Source organism: Erigeron canadensis, chromosome 1 (genome assembly GCF_010389155.1).
Source record: "Erigeron canadensis isolate Cc75 chromosome 1, C_canadensis_v1, whole genome shotgun sequence".
In the NCBI taxonomy this organism is placed as follows: Eukaryota; Viridiplantae; Streptophyta; class Magnoliopsida; order Asterales; family Asteraceae; genus Erigeron; species Erigeron canadensis.
Window position 1 is genome coordinate 33,066,031 of NC_057761.1, and position 26,955 is coordinate 33,092,985.

A 26,955-nucleotide genomic window follows, 5' to 3' on the forward strand; every position below is an offset into this window, starting at 1 on the left:
AAGGTTGTATGGAACTTGGCCGAGTAACTTTGATGCACTGCCCAAGTATGTTGCTGAATTACAACGTGCTAACCCAGACACTGTTGTGGAATGGCTCCATTCTCCAACCAGTTCAAGCCATATACATACATTCAAGTATGTATTTTGGGCATTTGGACCGGCAATTAGGGCATTCCAACGTTGTATTCCGGTGATCTTTGTCGATGGCACTCATTTGAAAGGCAGCTACAAAGGTAAGTTGCTAACTGTAGTGACAAAGAACGCCAATGGACAACTATTGCCGGTCGCTTATGGCTTGGTTGATGAAGAGTCTAATGAAAGTTGGGGATGGTTTCTAAATCTCTTTGAAGAGCATGTCGGGTCGCAGAGGCAAGGAGATTTGTGTATCATTTCAGACCGTCACCAAGGCATTCTTAATGCAGTGAGCCAAATTGATGGGTGGCATCATCGGTATTGTTTGAGGCACATTTGTAGCAACGTCAACTCGCACTTCAAGAACAGGAGAATCAAGAATCTGGCTTGGGTTATCGGTTCCACCTCCCAATCATCCAAGTATACTTGGGCGATAAACACAATCAAAGGTGAAGATGATGTTGTTTGGCCGTATTTGAGGAACATTGGTTTGGACAAGTGGACTCTAAGGCACGACTCGGCGCTTCGTCGTTGGGGTAACTTAACGACAAACATTTCCGAGTGCCAAAACAATATCCTTGGTAAGGCTCGAATGCTACCTATTAGAGCTTTAATTGAGAGCACTTTTACTTGGACAAGAGACCATTTTGTCAGCCAATACCGGAAGGCAAGTAGCTGGAACCCACCACTAGCTCGCAAAATGTGGCAGGTTTATCAGATGCGTGAACGAGCGTCAACAAGCCATAGAGTGGAAGTGTTTGATGAACGAACAGGTAATTACACGGTCAGAACAAACCAAAGAAATGTAGAAGGCGAGTACACATACAATGTTGTCATGGGGGAGAATAGGAAAAAATGCTCTTGTGGAGCTTGGCAGCATCAAAGGTTTCCATGTTCTCATGCCATTGCTGTTTGCGGGTATAGACAAGAGAGAGCTGCTAATCTTCCAAGTAAAAGGTACACAACTAGGACATGGATAAATCAGTATAATGCTGCACTTTCTCCCCTTCGAGAGGTGAATTACTGGGCGCCGGTAGATTGGCAGATTCAGGGAGACCCTGAAAAACTGGTCACGCAAAGGGGTAGGAGACGCACCAGACGGTACCGGAATGAGATGGATGAGAGTTCTACGAGCAGATCTTCAACCTCAAGACAACAAGCTAGATGTGGTATTTGCGGTCAATTGGGCCATAACAGGAAGACATGCCCTAAAATTTGAATATGTCATGCCATGTAATTTCAACCTCAATTAAAATGTTTTTTTTGTTTGTTTTACCTGAAATTAAAATTTCTCTTTGTATTGATGAATTTGAAATTTAGGTTTGTTTTTTCCTGAATTCCTAATCTGTTTTTAATTGGTTATCTGTTTTTAATTGGTTCCAACATGAAATAAAAACACATTTTATTGATAACGTTACAACACAAAATATAAAAAACATAGTACTTAAACTAAAATACAACACAAATTAGTCTGCATCTTTGCTTGACATTTTTCCCCAGCCGCGGTAAGCTTTTTCGTTTGCCCACCACTTGTCGTGTTGCGGGCATTTGACTTCCCAAGTACTTTTGCCTTCCCCGCAGTTGTCATGAAACGATTCAGCCCAGGTGCACTGGTCACCCAACGTGTGACCAGCGTCAAAAACGTCATCCACTACCCTCTTTATCTTCTTGATCTCATCCTGCAAAACCAACGAATACGTCTCTTCGTGCTTCGAGAGCTTACGGCCTGGTGCTTGTAGTGCCTCAAGGCGATGCTCGCATTGTCGCCCTTTCTCCCGTAGATAACGCATTTGGTTAGAGAGTTCAGTTTGTAGGAGAGTATCCTCTTTGACATCAGCAATGATTCTTGATTTCATCTCTTCTTCGGTCAGACGAGGTCGTTGTACATTCTTGTTTGATGATGAGGAGGCTATTTTGTTAGCAAGAGTGTTTGAATTTGTAAAATAATTGAAAATTTGTCGTCGTGCAAATGAACTGTCTATGAGTTTGTATTTATAGCTTGGATTAAGGGACCAAAACTGTACATCTTTTGAATTTGAGGTAATAAAATGTTACAGGGACTAATTGTGTAAATATTTTAGCTATAAATATTGGCTCCTTATCAGATATTTCTTACAAACTCTCAAAATCTTATACATCTTAAATGGCTTCCTCATCCAATGTCTTTCGATCATGTAACCAAAACCACCAATGACTGTCGATCAAGTGAATGACAGTATCATGGCTGATATCCTCGACCACCAAAAGTCCAAAGAGGAAATTGTTGAAATTGGTCTCAAACTGGCAGCGAAAAAGAAATGGTGTGCTGAAGAAATCCGTTATATACAAACTGGGCATTGTACTGAGCTTGAGTGTCAATATGTTACTTATTTGCAGGGGAAGTACGAGAAAATTCAAATTGCTATTGACCAACTTGCTAATGCGGTTTACACATTCAACAACTTCATCATGACGGCCAAAGGAGTCCATGAGATGATGAAATAATGTGTTCTATGTATTATTATGTTGTATGTTTGTCGTTAATATGTTCTATGTATTTTTAAATTATGAATAAAAGTGTGTTTTGATTAAAATACAAAGTAAACATAACAATACATAAAACAAACATTAAAAAATATATACATACGTAAAAATTGAAAATAATGGTTGCTAATTAAAAAAAACTATTTAATTGGGATATAAGCCAAAATCTTAACCATCATTAAAAACTATGTTTGTTTTTATGTCATCCTTGTATTTTTTTGGTCATTTATTTTGAAACCGGTTTTTGAAATACCGGTTTCGAACTTAGTACCCATTACCCCTATTCACGATCATATCAACCTGACAGAAACCTGCAGTATCCGGTTTTTGAAAAATCGGATTCAAAAAGCAACATTGATTAAGCCTGTTGTCTTCAGGTGATGTGACAGGTCTGTTGACTGGCTACAGTGGTCGCATGCATCAATTTCGAAACCGGTATTCCAAATCCCGGTTCTAAATATAGTATATATATATAACTCAGGTGTTTAAGCATTTGTAACATATATATCCGACATCTAAAAACCCATAACGATTTGTAAGTTATGGCTTCTTCATCGTCATCTGACCCATCATCACCTCCTACGGTAACATTTCATGCATTGAAAGTGCAATGTAAAGAAGATATAAGTGACGAGTATGAACTTTACTTGAAAATTAATGACTGTAAGCTGCTTATGGAACAAAGGAAGCTCGAACATAAGAAGAAAATAAAAGAAATAAGCAAAAAGGGCATCGGAATGATTATAAGTGAAGAAATGCATAAGGATTATCTTGAGACGGAATTACCAAGTATCGACGAAATAACATCTGAACTTGAGAAAATGTTAAAGTTGGTTAACAAAAAAATCGACTTGGCAACAATTTACAAATTGGAAGCTGAAGACGGTTTCAGTTAAAAAGTTTATGTAGTATTTCAAATATGTATTATGTTTATTTAAGTTTACGTATTCAATTTATCTTTTATTTCAAATATGTATTATGTTTATTTAAGTTTACGGTTTCAGTTAAAGGTGCTTTTTTTTTTAATAATTCAATTAACCAATATTATTAAAAAAAATATATTTATTTATAAAATATACAGATAGTTATTAACACAAACCTAACAAAGAATTACAAGAAAAATAAATATTTAAATATTAGTAACAAATAAATATTTAATAATATTAAGGTTTATTTAACAAAAAAACACTTACATAAAACTGTTGGGTAACGCCCCATTGAGGGTACTGGCTTGGAGGCTGTTGCTGACCGGGCTTACCGACTGTTAAGACAGTACGCTCCAAATACCACTGCATATACCCTGGTGCACAGGTGGCCCCTCGGTCTCCCTGGTGGATCCGCTGCGCCCGGTTGTTCCACTGGTCGATATAGTCGGCATGTACTTCACAGTAATCGACCCTCGCTTTTCGCATTTTGATGAGGGTCTTATGTTGTGCTGGGGCCACCAAAGCATCATTATCAGGAATGGCTTGTATCAAGCCGAACTGTCTAGCAACTCTATCTGCTAGATGGAACTCCACTTCCTCCCAACAAATCAAGGGGCCCATGTATCTCCATATGCTTCGCCCAGTCTTGCAACTCGCGGGGAGTATGTTGATGAAGTTGTTATACGGAGTCCATTCGAACTGCATTAATTAAAAAGTATTCAAAGATATTAACATATTATAACTTAGAGATTAATAAGTAAATATAACTTAAAACGTATTAAAACATATTAATTATTACCTGGTCAGGTGTTAGCGCATTGAAAAAAGAACGAAACGAAATTTTACAGTGTCCCGGTGTATCACGATTTGAGTGGTCTCCACACCACTTGTTTGCTAAACAGCTTCCGTATTCATACACCTCTTCTTCTTCTCCGTCATCCGGTTTGAATGGCGTGACTCGTGGGGCAATGCGTGGAAATCTTTCCCACGCCCAGTACTGCAACAACAACAAGGGTCCATCAATGCCTTGTCTAGTAGGCCAAGTCCCCTTAGACAAATTCCTATACAAACAACAAAGGGTCGCTGAACCCCAGCTCCTTCGACCCGCTATGCTCAGGTCTCCCAGAAACGGCAAATAGTTAAGACTAACATCATAGCTGTTAGAATCAGGAAAAAGCTGCGAACCAATAAGAGCTAGAATAACCCGTCTAGCCATTTGTTGGCAACGCTCGTCATCATTCGGGTCCCAATGTTCAAAAGTAATCGTACCCGCCAACCGATTAAACTTCATCCGACCTTTGCGCAAGTCGTCATCTTCCGGGTAAATACCCAGATACTCCTGACACAAATTCTTCCAATACTCAACATTTCGGGTCTTTGTAACCCACTTACCACACACCGGTGGTCCCTGTATGGGTAAACCCCATATCACCTGCACATCTTGCAAGGTGACAGTCGCTTCACCGATAGGAAAGTGAAACGTGTTGGTTTCAGGACGCCATGCTCAGCCAACGCGATGATCAAAGAATGATCAAGTTGGCATGTATATGACTGGAAGAGTTCGTAAAACCCAGCACTCCTGATATAACGTACAACCTCGTCGGCCACACCATCTTGCATTAGTCTGTTAAGCCCTCCATCACCTCTTCTGCAACGTGGCTCTTTTGTGAGGGCACGGTCATGCGAGATGATGTATGACCGGTGTTCATCTGCAGCTTGTAGCCACAACAACTCTGGGTTTCTGGGAACACAGCTAACATTGATAGAGGCCATTTTTTGTTTATGAAAATACTGCTTTGATAAATTGTTTGTTGCTTGTTGCTTGTTTATGAAAAATATATGTTTTTGCGTGATCATCTATGAGGAAAATATGCATGTATATATACAATACATAGTCTGCTACTTTGCATGGGCTTTTTTTTGTCTCAACTTCAAACCGGTTTTGGAAATACCGGATTCATAGTCACCTACTGCCATTTTCCTGCAGCTCTGAACCAAGGTCACATCATATCAACTAGAGTTTCACCTCCATTTGACACGTGTTAGGGTTTGGTTGAATCCGGTTTTTCCATTACCGGATTCATTGTACTATGTTTGTCACTTTCTCCTGCACGTCTGTCTGTCTCTGTCTCTGTCTGTCTCTGTGCGTCTGTCTCTGTCACGTCTGCACTGTCTCTTGTCACATCATCTTTCGAGTCCGGTATTTGAAATACCGGATTCAAACTTCCTTTTTGAAACCGGTATTTCAAATACCGGATTTGACCGGGAATTTTGAATCCGGTATTTCAAATACCGGTTTGACTTGTTTGATAAATTTTTTTTTTCCAAAACTTGTTTGACAAAACACCCTTGAAATAAGTCCGTTTCGAAAAATTTTTCTAGTGTTTAAGGATCTTCAAGTAAAAGTAAAGTTTTCTTAAATATAATAATTAAAACTAAGAGTTTTTATTAAAAAGAGTTTTATGAAAGCCTTTGAGAAATAATTAGTTTGAGAAACTAAGAAAATTGTTGAAGATAATAATGAAGTACTGAAAATTAAAACTAGGATCCTAAAATAAAGGTTTTTGCTAATGAAAATAGTACGAAAAGATTTTTGATAAGGAAACCTTTAACAAAGACCTAAAAAGACGTTTTAAAGGAGATATGACAAAAACAACGAAGATTAAAGCAATAAAGACTCAAGATCTAGACTACGAACCCTAAATAAACTACTAAAAAACCTTTCGTAAATGCAAACTAGGACAAATAAAAAGTAAAGGGCATGAACAAAGAGCATTTTTACGAGGAAAAACCCTTAATCCATCTGGATTGCAGGCATAAAAACCTCGGGAGGAAGCAATTGCTCCTGCCTTTGTTGTTTTATTATTATTTCATGATAATTACAATACGAGGGCGGAAGTGATCGATCTAAGTGATGAATTTAGGGTTGAATTTTGGTGTGAATGAATTCTGAGTGTTTACAAAGGTTTTTTGGAGTTTTAGAGAGAAGATGTGTGTGTTTTTTCTGTGGTAGAACCGAATTGTTCAACCTATTGATCACTTGCCCCTTTTATAGGGAAAAAGTACAACTAACTATCCTAAAAATCCGGGTTCTTGGCAGATTCTTCACTTGACTTGAAGACTTGGCTCTTGAACGTTAAAGGACCATTTTCACACGTTTTCCAGCAACTAACTCCGACTTTGGATGCAAGAAAACACTTTTGCACGTTCCTATATTACTAAGATAAAATAAATAACCGTTAGTAATCTCATAGCTCGTGATCCTGGACATATTTCGGATCTTGACCCATATCTTAATATCCTGACCATATGTTAACTATCTGAACACATCTTAGGATCTTAAGCACATTTTAGGATCCTAAGCATATTTTAAGCATATTTTAGGATTTTAAACATATTTTGGCCATATTTAAGGATTTTATACATATTTTAGGGTCTTAAGCATATTTAATGACCTTTCTCATTTTTCATATTTATGATCCTGAAGTACAAAGTTTAGTCATGAATAGCAGTTATGATCTTGATCCCCCATGATCTTAGATCTGAAAATCTCACCCCAAACAGGTTTCCTCTGAAATTAGAGTTGAGTATATGAAGATACATGTCACTAAGCCTAAATTTGTCGTTAAAAAAATTTAATAATAAAAGTAAAAATCATAAAAATAAAAAGATATTCAAAAGGATAACATTTGTAACCCACATATATACACCTTTTCGTCAAGTTCATTTAGTATGCGGCAAATAGTTGATATATCACGACACATGTCGCTATATCACATTATCAAACACATGATATTTGGGCCGTTACATATCAACCAGACAACAGCTACCTATTGGAGTTACTAGAGCCTAGAGGGCGAACTTTTAACATATCGTGAAGATGATGATTATAATTGCTATATATTAAACAGTGAAATTAAAAGGTTTTTATTTGGAGTAATTCTAAGTTTACAAACAAATCTTTACAAATGTAACTTTCACCAATCAAATCGTATTTTATCTTTTTTCTATCTCTTACTTGATTGGACCATTTTATAAGTTACCATGTTTGTAAAATGTTTATCACTTTAGCATAACTTTTTTATTTGTGATATTTAACATCATAGGTACAATTTAAATATTTATTAATATTTGCTAATAGTCGTTTAAAAAATTACATTTTTGGGATAAACAATTTACCAAATATACCTTTGATGATTTAATTTCACAATGAATTCATTATATTTTAAAATATCTCGACTAATATTTTGTATCAATTACTTTTACCGCTCGTCGCTACCATCACCATCGAAATTCGCCATCACTACTAGTAGTCGCTGCTATCGCATTGCGTTAATATTGTGTTAGTTTTTTTTCCCATTAAATTACAAGTTTAGAAAATCATTAATTACACCAAATTTAATACTATTTCTTAAACTATCCTAAATATGTATATATCAATGATTAAATCTTGACATTATATTATCCATACAATTAAGTGGTTAAATAAGCTAGAGATAAAGTTTTGATCTTTAGTTCTTTACTTATTGTGAGGTCGAAAGTCTTTATTAAGTGTCATATATAATCCGTAAAAAAAAAAGTACTTCTTCAGTCTGTGTGTCTTGTTATATATTTTTAAAGTTTTGTTTTTTGTTTTTATCAATTTTGACTTTAAATAATCTTTTTTGTGTTATATAATAAAGTTATATACATTCATTAAGATTTAGATTTAGATGTGTTTTTATCTTGTGTAATTTTCATTAAGTATTATATAATATACGTAAAAATATTTAAAGTTAAAGTTAATAAAGAAAGATTTTAAAAATATAAAACAAAACATATTTAGTGGGATCGAGAGTATTAACTTAACCGAGTAACATGCTTAAATGTAGATATAGTAGAAAATATAAAAGATAAATATCAATGCAAATACAAATATACAAGCACGTCACGTTATCACTTATATGACCACCGAGTGTCTTTGCCACCTTTTGGTTCACCACCATTTTTAGGAATTTCTCTTCAAATAAATTCACCACCACCCACTCTATTTTCAAATCTATCAATTTCATATTAATATTAATTTTTTTACAGCATTTTAAACCCCCCCCCCCCCCCCCCCCTCTCTTTTTTTTGTTTTTTCAAGATTTGTATATATTATGAAATTATCATATATCTTTACATATCTGGGTCATTGATAGTTTGTAATCGTCGGCGCCGAGATGGGTTCGAGTCCGGTGGTTGGAAACGTCGGCGGCGCGTCGGAGAAAGCGCGGTGGCGCGTGCATGATAATGGCGGTGGCGTGCATTATCTATTTGTTTCGTTTTTATTATGTAGCTCAGTTGGGGTTTTTTATATTTTTTATTTATTTAGTAATCCTAATTTAAATAATTATAATTATAATTATAATCATAATAATAATAATAATAATAATAAGAATTTGATTGGTTGTCAAGAAGATAATGAAGGTTCATGGGGAATTGGAGTTTATTATGGGGATTCACCTTTTTCTCTTAAACCCATTGAACATGTAAGTTTTTATTTTTATTATTTTTATTTAATTTAAATTTATATGTTAGTTTCTATGCAATTTTTTTTAATTTTTAGAATTTACATTGATTCAAAAACTCTCAAGGGTGGTTATTGTCAATTTGTCATGCACAATGCTTTTATGCGTAGTAAATTATTAAAAAATCTATATATATTATAGGTTTTTTGGATATTGGAGATGGGTGTTACTGTTTTATGATATTCTTAATTAGTTTTTTGAAAAAGTTTTGATTTTTATTGTGGTTGTTGTAAATAATCAAAGATATATGGTATTTTTCAACTGGAATTTGTGATATATGAAGTGGGTATTACTGTTCTAGGATATATATTTTAGAAAGTTTGAATTTTTATTCTGGGACTTACAGATAGCTAAAGAAAAAAGTTTTTTTTTTATTGCTTAATTTTGTGAAATATGTACTGTGTCTGTGTTTATGTACTACAGATAGCTAAAGAAAACAATTTTTTTTTTTACCATATATGTACTATGTTTATGGTTTGTTGTTTTGAATGCTTTAACTAATTTGTTAAAAATGGAAATAATGTGGGATCCTATGCCTGGAGTGGGTCATGAACTTTTTTTCTTTTGGGAATTAAATTAATCAAATAAAATTTGATTTTTGCTTGACTTTTATCTATCTATAAAAGAGGAGGTTGGGATACACTCGGCATCCCTAATCTCCTTCCTATATAATAAAAAATGGCTGGCCTGTAATAAAAAAAAAAAATATATATATCACCTAGAAAAAAAAATCTTTATATCTATACTATATTATAAAGCAGATTCCTTCCAGATTTTCAACATTGAGTTGAAATTTTCAATATTGATTTTAAGTACATCCCCAAAATACCCCTCTCATTTATCCTATATTTATCTAAAATAACCATAATACCCTTTCTCTCTCCTCAAATCTCAACCAATCATCTTTTTTCTACTATCCTCCATAAATCATTAATTTCTCCAATTCATTCAAAATCTTTTATCTCAAAAATCATACGTCGATAAATTATAAAAATTGTATGAGTGTTCTTAAAATTTCATGCTCTTTCATTAGAGATGTCATTCGATATACTTTCGACGAATTTTTAAATCCGAGGGCGGAGGCCAGAGGCATTTGACTATCACACTCTCTGACCTAGCTATCACCCCCACCATCTCACCGCCGCAACGCGCGGGTACTTACTCTCGTATATATATATATATCTCACCTAGAAAAACTCCTCACATATTCTCAATCGTAAAAAAAAATAAGAAAAACATACGGCAAAAAATGCTATGGGATTACTAAAACAGGGTATGTATTTTTATTTAACTAAAGTTGAAAAAAAAAGGTAAACTTGAATCAATATTTATATGAAGTTAATTTTCATATGTTTTTTTCATTAGCTTTCGTATTAATTTTTTCAAATTATATACTATACACTTTTTGTTTCTCTTTTTATGTAACTAAAGTTGAAAATAAAAGTAAACTGGAATCAATATTAATATGGAGTTAATTTTCATATTTTTTTCTTTAGCTTTCGTATTGATTAAATTGTTATATTGGTCATACACTTTTTGTTTCTGTTTTTATTTAACTAAAGTTGGAAAAAAAAAGGTAAACTGGAATTGATAATTATATGGAGTTACTTTTCATAGGTTACTTTTTTAGCTTTCGTATTTATTAAGTTGTGATATTGGTCATACACTTTTTGTTTCACAATTGTTATAAGATTTATAATTATATGGAGCACTTGTTTCTTATATACATATATGATAAAAATTTGGCCTTGCTTATTTATGAAGCTTATCGCTTATTCTTTTTGGCTTATTTTTAATGAGTCAAGTTTTTGTGTCATATCTTCTGGCTAATAAGCTTATTTTACACGTTTGTCTAGATACCGTGATACTTGATCACAGAACCTTTTGGTTGATGGACTCCTGATAACCATAATTTCATATTTAATAAACTTATAAACGAAAAAATAAGCCACATAAGCTACTCTTGTCGCTTAGAACAAACAAGCTAAAAATCTAAGCCATTAGCATCGAAAGACCAGGAGTGTGGTATAAGTGTATTATTATGTATGTAGTTGCTCCAACTAAATGTTTTTTTTTTTTATGTATTAATATAGTTGAAATTTGTTTTCTTTTTGCTTAGTTTTGTGATATACAATGTGGTGTACTAGTGGTGCTACTGTTCTATGACTTTTTATATGAATTCTTTGTTAAAATTTGAAAAAGATTTCAACTTTATCGTGGAGTTTCGACTAAATTAAGTGAGTTATGGCTTAAATTTGCAGATGAATATATGGGTCAATAGAAGTGCAGCATGGCCCGTCGCAAACCCAATTTTGACATGTGCTTCAGTTACGGATTCTGGGTTCCCAAGTAATTATGTTGCTGATCCTTTTCTTTATGTTAAGGTAATTTCTTTGTCATCTTTTGTTATAGCAAATTAATGCTGATCAAATTCATTGAATTTTGCTTCACCTATGGATTGTTTGCTATGCTAGCTGCTATAAAATGATCTTTAAGCATGTTAGGCATCTTCCAATTATAACCTCTTATTTCCTTCATCAGTTTTGCTATGTCAGCGTCACATCAAGTCATCAACATTTCTAAACTTGCAGATGATTTAGGAAACTATTTCTTAGTTTGTAGTGTGTATAGAACAATATTAATAGTTCATGTTAATTCTCATAGGCATTTGACCTTGTGTTACTTTTCATAGGCGTTTGACTGTTAAATAGGTTAACATGAACTACATACAACCATAAGAAGATATATTAATCCTCCATCCATACAGCTGAACAGATAGTCATTCGGATACTTGCAACTTATGACTGCTTCAGTCTCATTTTCTTCTTGCACTAATAAAATTGTTGTGGTTTTTATGAATAACATGTGAAAGCTTTGCATTTAACTTTCTTTCAGGATGATATTCTTTACATGTTTTTCGAAAGCAAGAATCCAGTTACAATGCAAGGAGATATTGGGGTTGCAAGAAGCATGGATAATGGTGTCACCTGGGAACAATTAGGAGTAGCTTTAGATAAAGACTGGCATCTTTCACATCCGTACGTGTTCAACTACAATCATCAAGTAAGTTTCTAAAGTGAATTCTTGTATCATATTTTAGTTATTAGTTTGTGTTTTCTATTTAGTAGTTCAACATAAACTTATACACTTGTACGTACAGTCATATTTGATACTTCTGTATAAATGTATTCTTATATATGTATTAACACTGTAAATAGTCAATGTCTTACTACTGATATATTTCTAATATTTTCTATGTTATTAAACATATTCATTATAGATATACATGATGCCTGATGGGAGAGGAAAAGGGGACGTTCGTCTTTACCGGGCAATAGAGTTTCCATTAAAGTGGAAACTTGAAAAGATCATCTTGGAGCGTCCTCTAGTTGATACATTTATCATACAACACAAAGAAATGTATTGGATTTTTGGTTCTTATGATAATGGGCTAGCCTACGAAGATCTCGAAATCTGGTATAGTAGTTCACCATACGGCCCATGGACTCCACACAACAAAAACCCCATTTCAGCACCTCGTAATGGAGGCAGACCCTTCGTTTACAATGGGAATCTTTATCGGTTAGCTCACGATAATGAACGTGTCCGCGTGTTCAAAATTGAAGTTCTTCAGTCTTACAATTACAAAGAAGTAGAAGTTGATTTTGGAATTGAACACCCGAAAAAAGGTAAGAACGCATGGAATGGGGCTCGGTCGCATCACCTTGATGTTCAACGGTTAAGGACCGGGCAGTGGGTTGCCGTTGCAGATGGTGATAGGACTCTCTTTGGAGATGTAACAAGCCGGCGCATGGTTGGGTGTGGTTTGTTTTTGGTTGGTGGTTTAATTGTTTTCCTTGTGTGTTGGCTACTCGGGTTTGTCAAGTGCTTTCTTCCTCTCAAACACAATATAAAGAAGAGAAATGATGTTTTGTTAGCTTTGGATAGGTTGAAAATGAGATTACGCTTGAATATTAACCCAGACACCTACATGGGTAAATTTGTTTTATCGTTCTTTTTGATAGTATCAGTTGTGATATTATGTGTTGGATTTGGATACATATATGGAGGAAATGGTGCAGAAAAACCGTATCCTGTCGATGGTCTTTATTCTCAGTTTACGTTATTAGCAATGACATACGATGCTCGAATATGGAACTTGAAAATGTATGTAAACCATTACTCTCAATGCGCTTCAGTCCGTGAAATACTGGTTGTTTGGAACAAAGGGAAGCCGCCTGATCCAAAGGAATTTGACTCGGCCGTTCCAGTCAGGATCCGGGTCGAGGAGCAAAACTCGTTGAACAACCGATTCAGGCCGGACCCATTGATAAAGACCAAAGCAATTCTTGAGTTGGACGATGATATCATGATGAACTGTGACGATCTTGAGCGTGGATTTAAAACTTGGAGGGAGAATCCCGAGCGGCTAGTCGGGTTTTATCCTCGGCTCGTTACTGGACCATCACCATTGCAGTATCGGCCTGAGAAACACGCTCGTAAACACAACGGTTATAACATGATTTTGACCGGGGCAGTGTTTATTGATCATGACGTGGCGTTTAAGAGGTATTGGAGTGACGAAGCAGAGTTAGGGCGGAAAACAGTGGACGAGGTTTTTAACTGTGAAGATGTTCTAATGAACTTCCTATATGCAAATGCCACACCTACTGGGCCGACAGTGGAGTATATAAAACCGGCTTGGGCAATCGATACATCAAAGTTTTCAGGTGTAGCAATTAGTGGGAATACACAAGCACATTATCAAGTGCGAAGCAAGTGCTTAGAAAAGTTTACGACGTTATATGGAGGATTAACTGATCGGAAAGTTGAGTTCAGACGTAGGAAGGATGGCTGGGATCTGTAGAATTACTGTATATATAAGTGTATAACATCTGGATTGGATGATGAAAGTGCTGCCTGCCATAGTGTTGGTTTTGTTGTCAAATATGATGCAAAATTTTTGGAATGTATTTTTGTACATCAAAGATGGTAGGGAATAAAATATATAATCATTTTAGTTTCCATACAAACTTCATCATCTACCATGAGTTTTCAGATTCTTTCATCGTAATTGAATGTTCCAACAAATAGCAACTATCAATTTGTATAGATTACGCATGCTAATGCTCGTCAATTACACATTTCTCTTTTGCAGTTGAACCCATCCCACTGCACCAGGTATGAGGTATCTCTTTGGCAGTCGAATGCTTATTATCTATTTTGCCATTTCCGTTACCGATTTACTTTTGACAACTATTCTGTACGATTTAACTTGTATCTTAAATTTCATAGCATATTGCGTTTGGTGGAGTTTTAGGAGGCTCTACAACTTTGTTGAAGAATTATTGTGTTGATGATTGACATAGTTTAGTTGCTATTTTTTTTTTTTTATATCTTAATACACTAGTAACCCACTGATATTCTATTCTTTATCAAAAAAAAAATTATAAGCTAAAAATGAAGTGAGCCGAAAGCTGTTATAGAATGCTTATAGAATAATGAGGTTGTAATCACCTCTCGATCTATGTTCACTATACATGTTCAAGATTCGTCTATTTCTTGACTGATTATTACAATATCATGCTGAGTACAATAATGTTTACATTATGTTTTAGGGAGCTTTTCTGGATTTAACTCACATCATTTAGAATTACAATTGTACAGCCATGCATGGCTGAGTATTTGACAAGGAGGCTTCGCAAAAGGATGTTGTCGAAAGAACTCGGCTATGTAATCAGGTGGTTTCAATCAAGATGAAAAATTCAAACAGAGCTATTTGTTCAAGGCTCACTATTGATGCAATTTGGTATGGTTTTATATTTAGCTAGTTTTTACTGCAATATTGGCCCATTTTGCCATGTGCCTTCCTATTGTATAGCTTGCTTTCTTTATATATGAATATTCAGTTAAAGTATTATGTATATCACTTTACTCATCATTTTCGGTCAAAGTATTTCTAGTCATAGGGTTGTAACATTATCTAGTATCTTAGTTATATAATATGTTTATCGTTCACCAGATAGTTTGTTAGAGAGATCGAAGAGTTCTCCTAGCCTGAAATTTGACAAAGAAAATGCCCAAATTCGGCGATACAAATTATTATCATGTGTATAATTTTTGTTTGAACCATTAGTTAGCTGTCCTAATTTCTTACCAGAATGATTAGTTGGCTTAGGTTATGACACACTAAATGTTTTTTGGATTTGTGTTTTACATTCATTATGATTATCAATTAGCAGTTTTTAGTCTTTATACAAACATAACTTACAATCTTACATTATATGTACAGTCCTTGCAATAACAATTGCTTGAAGCTAGAAACTAGATTAACTTATCAAGTTGAATTTCGACAGAGCGTTAGGAGGTTTTGCAAATGTAGCTTAACACCATGGCCAACATGAAGGACAAAATATGTGACAGAGTTTTGACCAAGACATAATGAATCTGTTTGATGCCGCATTCAAAACATACTCTTACTCGGGTCTGAAAGAGCATCAAAGAAAAGGACCTCATTATTATAATAAATGGTGATTTATTATTTATTATTATGTTTAGACTTTAGAGATACTTATTATTACTTACGATGCAATGTTGGTGTTGGTTAAGGTAATACATGTATGTAAGGTTGTGTTTGAAGAGTTAGAATGGTTTCAATTCTATAGAAAACATGTCGTTATTTAAATGGCATGTAACCGATTCTGGTATATGTCAATACTAAGAGTTGTCGTCCTCTTAATTGGTTGAGTTTGGTTGAATTGTATGTTTGTCAGACAAAATCAGGAAAAAAGCATGTGTAGTTGCCGTCTGTGCTTGCTGGGCTAATCAGGTCTCTCTTGCTACAACATGGTTTGGATCAGTGGTATAACTCTAGCCTCCCGAGTCAAAGGTTCGATCCTCATCTACCATGCAAAAGCCGGAGGTCCTTTTCTACTATTTAGATAAAATCTGGAAGCAGCATATCTACCTAGGTAGAGATAAGGTCAGTATATTTTAACCTCCTTACACCGTTGAGGTATTAGGGTCAAAAATCCGTAAAAAACAATAGTGGCAGCTCCATTGAGGAACCCGGTTTTTCATGGTCGAAGTAAGCATATAGACACAATATACCATTTCATTCGAGAATGTGTTGATCAAGGATTGATTCAAGTGGAACATGTTAGTGGTAAGAAGCAGAAAGCTGACATTCTCACGAAGCCTTTGCCAAGGTTAAAGTATGCTGAAATGAAGACTAGTTGGTATGCATGAAGCTGATGAGAAATATCCACATCAGGGGGAGTATGTAGGATGATGTGGTTATTCATGTTGCAAGTTTGACCGACACTTTAGGGGAATAAAACGTGCTTCAAAGACGTTGGAAGATATGACCGTGTATTAAGTTTAGTGGAGTCTTTTTAGAGAAGTTAGTTTCATTAGTTTATTATTTAAAGCATTGTTTGTTTACTTTCCAAAACTCACTCGTCGAAAAGTCTTTATCACTGTAAACATTTGGTTTCTACTTTATAAAATAAAGCAGTGACTTTAGACTACCTTTATCATGTTTACTCTTGTTTGCTTGATTTACCCAACAATGTTGCCGTACGCTAGTTGCGAGCACACATAGAGCACACGTGCACTTTTGAATTGGCAACCCTCTTGTACCTGCCGCATTCACTCCATCCCGAAACCATGTAAATCTTGCAGTGAGATCCTCGACGGCCGGAAACAAAGACTTCGACATACGATATCTCGAACGGAAAATCTCTTCATCATGCATTGGATCATCTATAAAGTACATTCACATCAATAAAAATATGAGATTAGTTTCCTCGAATGTAAGAAACTTTGAACGATTGTCTATAGTAGGAAATAACTAAAGTTGTGTGTATTGTATGTAAACAACTTTGAAATAATGTTTATTGTATGTAAGAATTTCGTTTCAACCAATTAAAATCTGACAAGTGGCACCTGTATATGGTTGTCACGTATGTTTTCTTACATACAATAAACATTTTTTCAAGTTGCTTACACACAATACACATAATTTTAGTTTTTTCCTACTATAGACATTCGGTCAAAGATAGTTACATTCCAGGAAACTTAACCTTTTTCATTGATAGTAGTAAAAATTCCAACCTCTTTTTCTTTTATATGTTTTTGGGATTCTCCTGTTGAATTTAATAATAGTAAAATAGTTGAAAGAATTGATGGTAATGTTTATAAAATGTGTTAATTCTCATAATTTTTGTTAAATCTGATATGGGTGTTGTGAATCTACATATTTGATCATTATTTTGATTTTTTTATAGATAGGAGTTTACATCAGAAGTATAGATCCAAAACAGCGCAAGATAATATAATAGCATTAAGGGATGTTGACTGTTATACACTAAGCAAGAAATTTGGTGATGCCATCAATAGGAGCAATAAAATAAAAAACAGAGACAAGTATTGGGGTGATGAAAAAAATACAAGAATGGTGGTAAAGCTAATACTCGTAAATAAATAATCAAAGAAAAAAATTGTTGATTAAATTTGGTTTAAATCATGATAAGGATTAAATTTGCTCATATGTTTGCTGTTTAAAATAAAAAAAAATGGTCAAATGTTTTGGAAACAATATATGTATGATACATGACATGATATTATTTGATAATTTCATTTCTTACCAAACAAGTTAGATAATAAGAAATGTTTGACCAAATAGATAAAAAATATCTATAAATTTTAGGTAAAATAAAATAAGTATTAAAGTAAAACAAATAAAATAATATGTTTCCCTTCACTAAAGATCACCGTGCATTATGAAAATTATCGCGCATCAATTGCTTCGTGAATCTTCGTTCATCAATTTAACTATGATCTAAGGGTCAAGATCTTATTTTATTTGTTTTATTTTAATATTTCCTTTACAATACCAGACCTCAATATCTATATGTATCTAAATCTAAATATAGACCTTCATTTTTAACCATTTTAATAATTTTTCTTTTGTTTAAATATAATTGATTTAATAAGTAAATGTTAAATATGTAATAAAATTAATATAAATATATAAATATATATATATATATATATATATATAGGATAAGGTTCAATTAAGAACCATTTAAATTAGAATAATCATGAGAACCATTATATTATAACTTGATGTTCATATGCGATAGGTATATGTGAACATATTCGTTCACGTAGGTTCTTTTGAGAACCATTCATATATAAACATAGGTAATATCAAGGTTGGGGAACTCGTGACTCGGACTCGTCTAGGTGAGGGGGTGAGTCAGGAGTTTTTGGAGAATCGGACTCGACTCGGGGAGAACTTGGATTGTAATTTTATATGGAAACATAAGTATTTTTGAATATATATATGTAATAAAACTTTAAAAATATATTTCAAACTTCAAATTTAAATATAATTGTTTAAAAACATTAACATAATAATTCAAACTTGAAAATTAAACGTTAGATTAATTGATAAGATCACACTTCATCATCATCTTGTCCGCATCAAAGTTGGAGAACTTGTGACTCAGACTCGACTCGACGAGGTGGGGAGTCAGGAGTTTATTTTGGAAACTCGGCTGACTCGGGGGAGTTTTACAACCTTGGGTAATATTAGTTATAACTTGACATGTTCATATGTGCATGAATTTGTTCACATAGACTATCCACATATGAACACCAAGTTATAATTAAAAGGTTCTTATGGTTTTTTCAATTCAAATGGTTTTCATTTGAACCTTTTCCTCTCTCTCTCTCTCTCTCTCTCTATATATATATATATATATATAGTTTTCTTATTTTAAGAACCATTTTTTTGTAAGAACCATGAGAACTCTTAGATAATATATTTGTTCACATGTTTTTTTTTTTTGTTTATTCACATGTGAAATTTTATAAAAAGGTATATTGTAGAAGAAACTTTTTTATGAAACCTTCAAAGTAGTTTTTTATGAACTTGTGAATGAATTTGTTCACATTTTCTGTTCACATGTGACAAACGGCTATATGTAAGGTTTTGAAAAAAAAAATTCTGCAACGGATATTTTTATAACGTTTCACATGTGAATGAACAAAAAAACATGTGATCCAATATAAATATTAGGAATTCTTACAAAAAAATGGGTTCTCAAAATAAGGCTCCCCTATATATATATATCTATATATATAGTGAAAAGTTATTTTAAGAACCTCTAAAAAGGCAAGAACTTTTAAGAATTTTTTTAATCAAGCTTAATCCTTAATTATTATTTACATGATAATTTTTTTTGATTATTTTTGAGTTATTTAGATGCAATTTTAGATTTTACAATTATGTAGAAACATAAATTATCATCCATTATGCTATTTTTGGAGACATGAATTTTATGATCACATGTGCAAGAATAACGTTATGATCACATGTATGCAGGTCGATCGTATGTATGCAAGTATTTTTGTAAAATAATATTTTCATGAGATTGGTAATGATCAAATGTATATAGATGGTTATATGAACATTTTTAAGCAATTATATAGCCATTTGAATATGTGTAAGCAATCATATAGTGAATAATTTGAATTTAAAAAGGGTTTTTAAAGATTCTTGCCTTTTTAGGGATTCTTAAAATAACCTTACCCTATATATATATATATATATATATATATATGTATAAAACTGTTCTTTTGAACTTAATATTTACATTTGACGTACTTAACTGTTACTAGCATTGTACCCGCGCGATGCGGCGGCCGTTTGGTGGTGATGATGATGGGTGGTAGTGACGGCGGTCGCGGTGGCGATGAATTGTTGGTGGTGGGTGTAAGTAATTGATGTAAAGGGTAATGGAGATATTTTAAAAGATAAAGAATTGATGATGTAAATTAATTTATCAGAGGTAAAGTGGTAATTTTGCATCTAACACTTTCATGAGAGAGAAAGTAATAATTATTATAAGATAGTATAGATAATAAAGAGATCAAAATTATAAAAATCAAGTTTGAATCCAGATATATTTATAATTTGTTCACATTAGGAGTGCTCTAATGAGTCCATAGATATACAGTAGCTTAGACTTATAGATGAGAAGATGAAGAGTGCTCCATAGTCCATGCCTCTACATATATTATTACGAGTAGGACTGTTTCGTCGGTGTGTAGGAAATGAGAAGGAAATTGGTTGAAAATTAAATTCAGGATGTGATGATATGCGTAGATATAATAATTACATTAGAAGAAAATTATGAGTCGTCGTAGTTGACTATAGCTAGCTTGCATTATATATTGATATATATTGACTTGGCGTGATCAATTTTCTCCGTTAACTATATTCTTCATCAATTATTCATTTATTGGTTGTAAAACTAAAAATTATTCTTGTTTAATTACTAGCTAGTAATTGCATCCTGCTCATATATGGATTAATAATGTTTGCTATAATTTTCTCTATCATTTTCTCTGCTTTCTACTCGCTACTCACATCCAATATATGCTGAATATCCTAATAGTAGTGCAAATCTTTCCACCACATGGACCCCCAATGACACTACTGCAGATTCCTACTATGCATTTAACATATATGGAGAAGCAAAAGGAATTTTCAACCTCATCCTCCTTACAGAAGGCAAGGTAATGAAAACTCGATTCGCACTTGGCTTCTTCTGTCAAGGAGGGGATTTTGAGTCATGTACCTCTCGCCACCTCCTTGCCATCTTCATTTTTATTGAAGGATATTACAGCTCCCCTTCTGCCTTAGTTTGGTCAGCCAACCGAGACTATCCGGTCAAGAACAAGACCGACTGTCTGTTACCTGGCCAAAAGCTGTATCAATTAAGGTCAACAGCTGATATCAACAAATAGTCAGAAGAAAGATATGTTCTCCCTTCAAGTCGCTGATGAAGGTTTGTTTGCTTATATTGAATCAAACCCACCTCAAGCCTACTTTAGTGTTCCTGATCAACAATCTAATGAAATAAAAATAAATAAAGGCAAAAAAAGTTATGTTGGATTTTTAAATGGGAATTTGTCTTTATTCATTCATTCTGCCGAGCCAAATTACCCCGACGGTGTGATGTACGTACATAACTCAAGCATCGTCGGCTCAGTTTATGAAACTGATGCCAGATGGGCATTTGAAATTGTTTGAGTGGCAACTTGACGATTGGAAAGAGGCTCATGATGTACTTACAATTAACCTATATTGGTGGAGAGTGTGGTTATCCTTTGGCTTGTGGGAGGAATTCCCTTTGCTTAAATGAGAAACAATGTATCTGTCCCGAATCAAATGACTCCCCTAGGATAGAATATTATTTCTGAAGAGTAAATGATCGAGAACCTAACCTCGGGTGCTCTGAAATTACTCCTATCACATGTAATGCTACCCATGATCAAGACTTTATTGCACTCAAGAATGTCACCCGCCACTTCACGGTTGTCGCCAACATGAAGAATGTGAATGTGGAGACATGCAAACAAGCATGTTTGAAAAATTGCTCCTGCAAAGCTGTTCTATATTGGTCTTATTACAGCAATTCAAGTGGGGATTGTTATCTACCTTCTGACCTATTTACAATGGCTAGTTTTCCGGATAATCGTAGGATGCATACTACAGCTTTTATAAAAGTCCAGAATGCAAGAGCACCTTCTTTGTCTGTGTCACAAAATAAGAGAAAAAACCTAGTTGCAAAAGTCCTAGGTCCCGCCATTGGAATTTCTCTTATTTTGGTGGTAGTTTTTGTTATGTTTATTGTCCACAAGAAAAGACTACATGCTAAAACGAAAGAAGAAGAAGAAGAGTATCTTCTTCAAGTACGAGGAATGCCCACTCGATTTTCTTATGGGCAGTTGAAAACAGCAACTGAGAATTTTAGTAGAAAGCTAGGTGAAGGAGGATTCGGAACAGTTTTTGAAGGGATCCTGGAAGATGGCTCCAAAATTGCAGTTAAATGTCTTGAGGGTCATGGGCAGGTCAACAAATCATTCCTGGCAGAGGTTGAATCAATTGGCAGCATTCACCATGTAAATTTAGTGAGGCTTAGAGGATACTCTGCATGGAAATCACAACGACTTCTCGTGTATGATTTCATGAGTAACGGGTCATTAGATAGTTGGATCTACCATGGATATCTGGGGCATGTGTTGGAATGGGAATGCAGGAAAAACATTATTCTTCATATTGCTAAAGGATTAGCATATCTTCATGAAGAGTGTAGGCAGCAAATCATCCACCTTGATATTAAGCCTCAAAACATACTACTAGACGACACCTTTCATGCCAAGGTATCTGATTTTGGGTTGTCTAAGCTCGTCAAAAAAAATCAAACCCAAGTGATGACTACTATAAAAGGAACCCCTGGGTATATCGCTCCAGAGTGCTGGAGCAGCTCAGTTATAACAGAAAAGGTGGATGTATATAGCTTTGGGATCGTTGTCTTAGAGATATTATGTGGGAGGAAAATTTTTGATAGATCTCTGCCAGAAGAAAGCTGGCACTTACTAGCCGTCTTTCAAAAAAGCTGGGAACAAGGAACGTTGTTAGATATGGTTGACAAGTACAGTGAAAATATGCAAGCAAATGGTGCAGAGGTGGTGGAGATGATGAAAGTAGCTTCGTGGTGTTTACAAACCGATTTTACAAGAAGGCCTTCGATGTCAATTATTGTTAAGGTCTTAGAAGACGGAATGAGTGTTGAATCGAACTTGGATTACAACTTCACGGATCTGAGAATGCAGAAAACAACAATTGCACAAGAGAAAGAACTGACACAGTTGATGCCTTCTATTCTTTCAGGGCCAAGGTAAGTAGCTAACTAGCTATGTTATTTTTATGCATCCTTTCAATGTTTGCCTATATTAATTTGTTTTGATCAATAAATATATGGGTATTGTAAAACAAGTATTAAAGTAAAACAAATAAGACAAGATCTTAACCCATAGATCATGGTTAAATTGATGCACAAAGATTTACAAAACAATTGATGTACGATGATTTTTATGATGCACGGTGGTTATCACTGTTGAAAAACCTATTGTAATATTTGTTTTACATTAATACTTGTTTTATTTTACCTAAAAGCTATATTGTTAATTGGTTCTAAATGTATAAGATATGTTGGCAATGGATATATGTTATTCTGGTTTTTAGTTTGAATTATCTCGCGGGTATAACAAATTAACAACACCAAATATTTCTTTAGTTAGATGGGTTACTCCCGCGATGCAGCTCTGACAATACACCGCATGTGAGATGTCGTGACGAGTTAATTTTAAACCAGACACTTGTGTAAGAAATTAATAGCATGTTACCTGCGTAAAGTATAGATGATAAATTCATGGGGATCGAGAGCATGCTCTAGATTGGAAATGCAGAAAGAATATTATTCTTCATACAGGTGTAGCTAAAAGTCTAATGGTAATAAATCGTGTTTGGATCAAGAAGGAATATACCTCGAACCCGATAAGAGAAATGGTATTTGAACCCGACCTGATATCGGGACATATGGTTGACCCAAAACCAACCCAATACGAGGTACACATTACCAAACCCGAATTTGAAAAAAAAAAAAAAATCATATCTTTTACATGTGGCTTCTGCTTAGTTATTTAGTGACTGGCAATTAAGTAACAGTTAAGGCTTTGGAGAATGACTGACAATCTGTTATCAACATATATATGAAATTTTTAATAATCAAACATGTAAAATTTTGATCTTCGTTTTTATTACATCTGACCCATTCAGAAGTCTTAAAATAGTAAAACAAAATGGAAATGGATGAAAAGAATGATTCAATATACATCTGCGTTTTGGAGGTAAACTTTATTTGTTTGGCGGGGTAAAAGTGTCGTGATTAGTGAATGTAATTAAAGATGAGGGCTACTAAATGAGTGGGTGGGATTTAGATGGAAGTCAAATAAGAAATAAAAACCTTTATTATCTTTAGTCAACATGCCATATAGCAGTGACGATATGCAAGCACACAACACAGAGGTTGTAGAAATGATTGAAAGTGGTTTCATGGTGTTTACAAATCGATTTTAAAACAAGGTCTTCAAAGTCGAACTAGACTTTCTCTAATGTTTTCGTATCCATAATCCATGTATAAAATGTTAACCACATACAAATGACCAAAGTTTAAAAAATGTTACATGGCTAATTATTTGTTTCACGCACTTCAGATACAGCAGTCCTTTGAAACAAGCCACCTATACGAGCCTCAACATCTTTAACATTGAATCTAACATGTTTCTCGATCGGCATACTTTCCAATATCTAGATTAATTTTAAGAAACCTATCTATAAAATTAAGTTCTTTATTGAGAGAGCAAAGTTGCGTCAATTCCATCGAATACTTAAATTGAGATTGAAATAGCTTAAGCTTCTCTTTGAGATCGAATACTACAAATCTCCTCAAATTGAAATTGAAATAGCTTAAGCTTCTCTTTGATGGCCTTATGCAACGTTTAGTTTTGTCCAGTTTGAGAAACAATTTATTTTTGTTTTTTTATTAACATATATAAGTTAGCCATTTTATGTCATTAATGCATATAATAGTATGAAATGTAGAAATGAATGTTTAAAATACTCGTAGGATATTTATGAGATGGGTGTTAAAAAAATAGGTTTTTGTTAATAAATTTTTAATGATACATTAATATTTATGTTTTGTTATACGAAAAGTCCAAAGAAAATTTTAAAATAATGCTATATTTTGAAAGAACTGGGATAAAAACATATTTTTTCAAGATTCAATTTTTAAAAATAGATATGCTAGAATGACTAACACTTATACAAAATATTTTATACTCTATTAACTTACATGGCACATGATGTGGGCTTCCATGTCATACAACTAACATTAATTAGATAACCATAGTTAAATCATTTCCTTTTAGTTTTACATTTCTTTGAATGACATCTGAACCCTTAACTCTTTCCGTCTTCCTTTTTTTCTTCTTACCATATATGAGCAGAGTTAATGATCAATTATCCCTCACATAATCAAGGATTATAAAAACCAATTATATGAGTATTAGTTACTAGTATTGCTCAGCCGAACAAAACAAGATAGAAAGCATGTATGTACAATCAAAAAATTCTACACCCAGTAACTTCTTCCCCATCAAAACTTTCTTTCCACAAACATATCCATACAATTTCAATATTACCATCATTGTCTCAGTTTAAAATGAATGAGACGAGAAGTACGACTAATTAGTATAAGAAAATCGTGACGGAATGTTAATCAACAAATCCCAACAAAATAAAGAAAATAGATTCATTAAAATTAGATTATAAGCATCAATGAAAATCTAAGAAATAAAAAACTTAAATCAGACAAAAATTATCTGATTCAGAAAAGTTATGTTATGGATGTAAATGTTTGGATTTTTGCCTTTTTGGTGAGCGAAAAGAATTATTAAACTAAAAGAAAAGAATAAATTGATAGATTGATGTATCTCTGATCGTTATTACAAATAAGCATTTAACATGGATTAATTTAATTGTGTTTATTTAATGAAGTTATGAAAGGGGTTAGACCTATGAATGGCTCAATGGAGTTATGACCATAGTTAGGGCAAATGTGTAGTACCAATCTTTTGATAAATTGAAAAATTTTGAGCCAATTACAAGCTGACACATAGCCAAGCAAAAAAAAGCCAAATTTAACCAAAAACTTGCCAAAGTTGAGGCTATAGTGCCGATATGCCGATTTTTTATTCTATTTTATATAAAAAACTAATAATAATTTCCACCCATATACCACTCCCCTTCTCTATCTCTCTCTGTCTGATCTTTTATATCTATATATCTATTTATTTCCAATTAAAATCAATATCTCCATCTAACTATCTATTTTATCTATCGATTATATATATATATGTATATAGGGTAACACTCCGGTGAGAACAGTCTTAAAATAAGAACGGTGAGAACACTTTAAAAATATCATTTTGATGCATTAAATGTCCATAAAACTAACATAGTGCAGAACTAATTATCATCATTTAAGTGTTTAACAACTTATTGATCCGTCAAAATCGAAAAAAATCACGTTTTTTGGTGGATGCTTCATTTTGAATAATATGCATCCAAGATGGATGCACAAAACAAAAAACATGATTTTCTTAATTTTGACAGGCCAATGTGTTGCTATACACTTAAATAATGATAATTATTTATGCACTATGTTAGTTTTATGGACTTTTAATGCATCAAAATGATGTTTTTTAAGTGTTTTCACCGTTCTTATTTTAAGATTGTTCTTATTTGTTTGTCCCCCTATGTATATATATATATATATATATCAAAATCTTCAAATCTATTTTCGTGAAATAGATCGGATCCAAAATTGGTTTGGTAGAAAAGGAGGTCAACGGTGGTGGTGACAGCTGAAAAGGGGTGGCACGCCGGATTTTATAGCCACTTCCGACAATGATGATGAAGACGGCGATGATGGTGGCACGCCGGAGTTTATCCATCTCTTCCCCCAGTTTGATATTCCTTTTTTATATTCCGATATGTGTATGTATGTGTGTGTATTGTGTGTATATATATATATGTACATTTATGATTTTTTTTTGTTGTTTACCTCGATTCACGCACACTCAACGTTCACTTACATCGGCCAAATGTGGCCGATTATATGTGTCGATGAGCCGAGCCGATAGTTGCTGATACATATGCTATAATTTTGCACTTTTGCCGATTGTTGCCGATGGACTTGCCGAAGCTTTTTACCGACTACACCCTTGCCCCTTAGGTTAAATGGAGAAGAAGAAACAGTGGAATGATAAAAAAATAAAATAAAATAAAGGATTGGGTTGAATAGGAATAACTGAATAATCAAAATTCTAAAATGCAAGTT

At 33.8% G+C, this 26,955-nt stretch overlaps 3 protein-coding genes and 1 long non-coding RNA gene across 5 annotated transcripts; 3 read left to right on the top strand and 1 right to left on the bottom strand.

Annotated features, from left to right (window-relative positions):
* Positions 1 to 3,721: 3,721 nt before the first annotated feature.
* Positions 3,722 to 5,354, bottom strand: LOC122590334 (serine/threonine-protein phosphatase 7 long form homolog). Its single transcript, XM_043762641.1, has 4 exons — positions 5,192 to 5,354; positions 4,381 to 5,084; positions 3,849 to 4,280; positions 3,722 to 3,754 (listed from the first exon to the last, which is right to left on the bottom strand). The coding sequence occupies exons 1-4, from the start codon at positions 5,352 to 5,354 to the stop codon at positions 3,722 to 3,724; spliced, it is 1,332 nt and encodes a 443-aa protein (XP_043618576.1).
* Positions 5,355 to 8,714: 3,360 nt separating this feature from the next.
* On the top strand, positions 8,715 to 14,157 carry LOC122585423 (glucosamine inositolphosphorylceramide transferase 1). The gene is made up of 4 exons (XM_043757556.1): positions 8,715 to 9,091; positions 11,392 to 11,514; positions 12,026 to 12,193; positions 12,411 to 14,157. Exons 1-4 carry the CDS (start codon positions 8,783 to 8,785, stop codon positions 13,995 to 13,997), a joined length of 2,187 nt encoding a protein of 728 aa, XP_043613491.1. The 5' UTR covers positions 8,715 to 8,782; the 3' UTR covers positions 13,998 to 14,157.
* Positions 14,158 to 14,392: 235 nt separating this feature from the next.
* LOC122585424 lies at positions 14,393 to 15,888 on the top strand. Its single transcript, XR_006321704.1, has 2 exons — positions 14,393 to 14,939; positions 15,487 to 15,888. It is a non-coding gene; the product is annotated as an uncharacterized LOC122585424 (long non-coding RNA).
* Positions 15,889 to 20,428: 4,540 nt separating this feature from the next.
* On the top strand, positions 20,429 to 26,497 carry LOC122604812 (G-type lectin S-receptor-like serine/threonine-protein kinase SD2-5). Of its 2 annotated transcripts, none has more exons than XM_043777683.1 (2): positions 20,429 to 22,887; positions 26,427 to 26,497. In XM_043777683.1, exons 1-2 carry the CDS (start codon positions 21,533 to 21,535, stop codon positions 26,449 to 26,451), a joined length of 1,380 nt encoding a protein of 459 aa, XP_043633618.1. In that variant the 5' UTR covers positions 20,429 to 21,532; the 3' UTR covers positions 26,452 to 26,497. The 2 variants fall into 2 exon arrangements, with proteins under 2 accessions (XP_043633618.1, XP_043633614.1); XM_043777679.1 differs by lacking the exon at positions 26,427 to 26,497 and adding an exon at positions 23,291 to 23,325.
* The last annotated feature ends 458 nt before the right edge of the window (positions 26,498 to 26,955 follow it).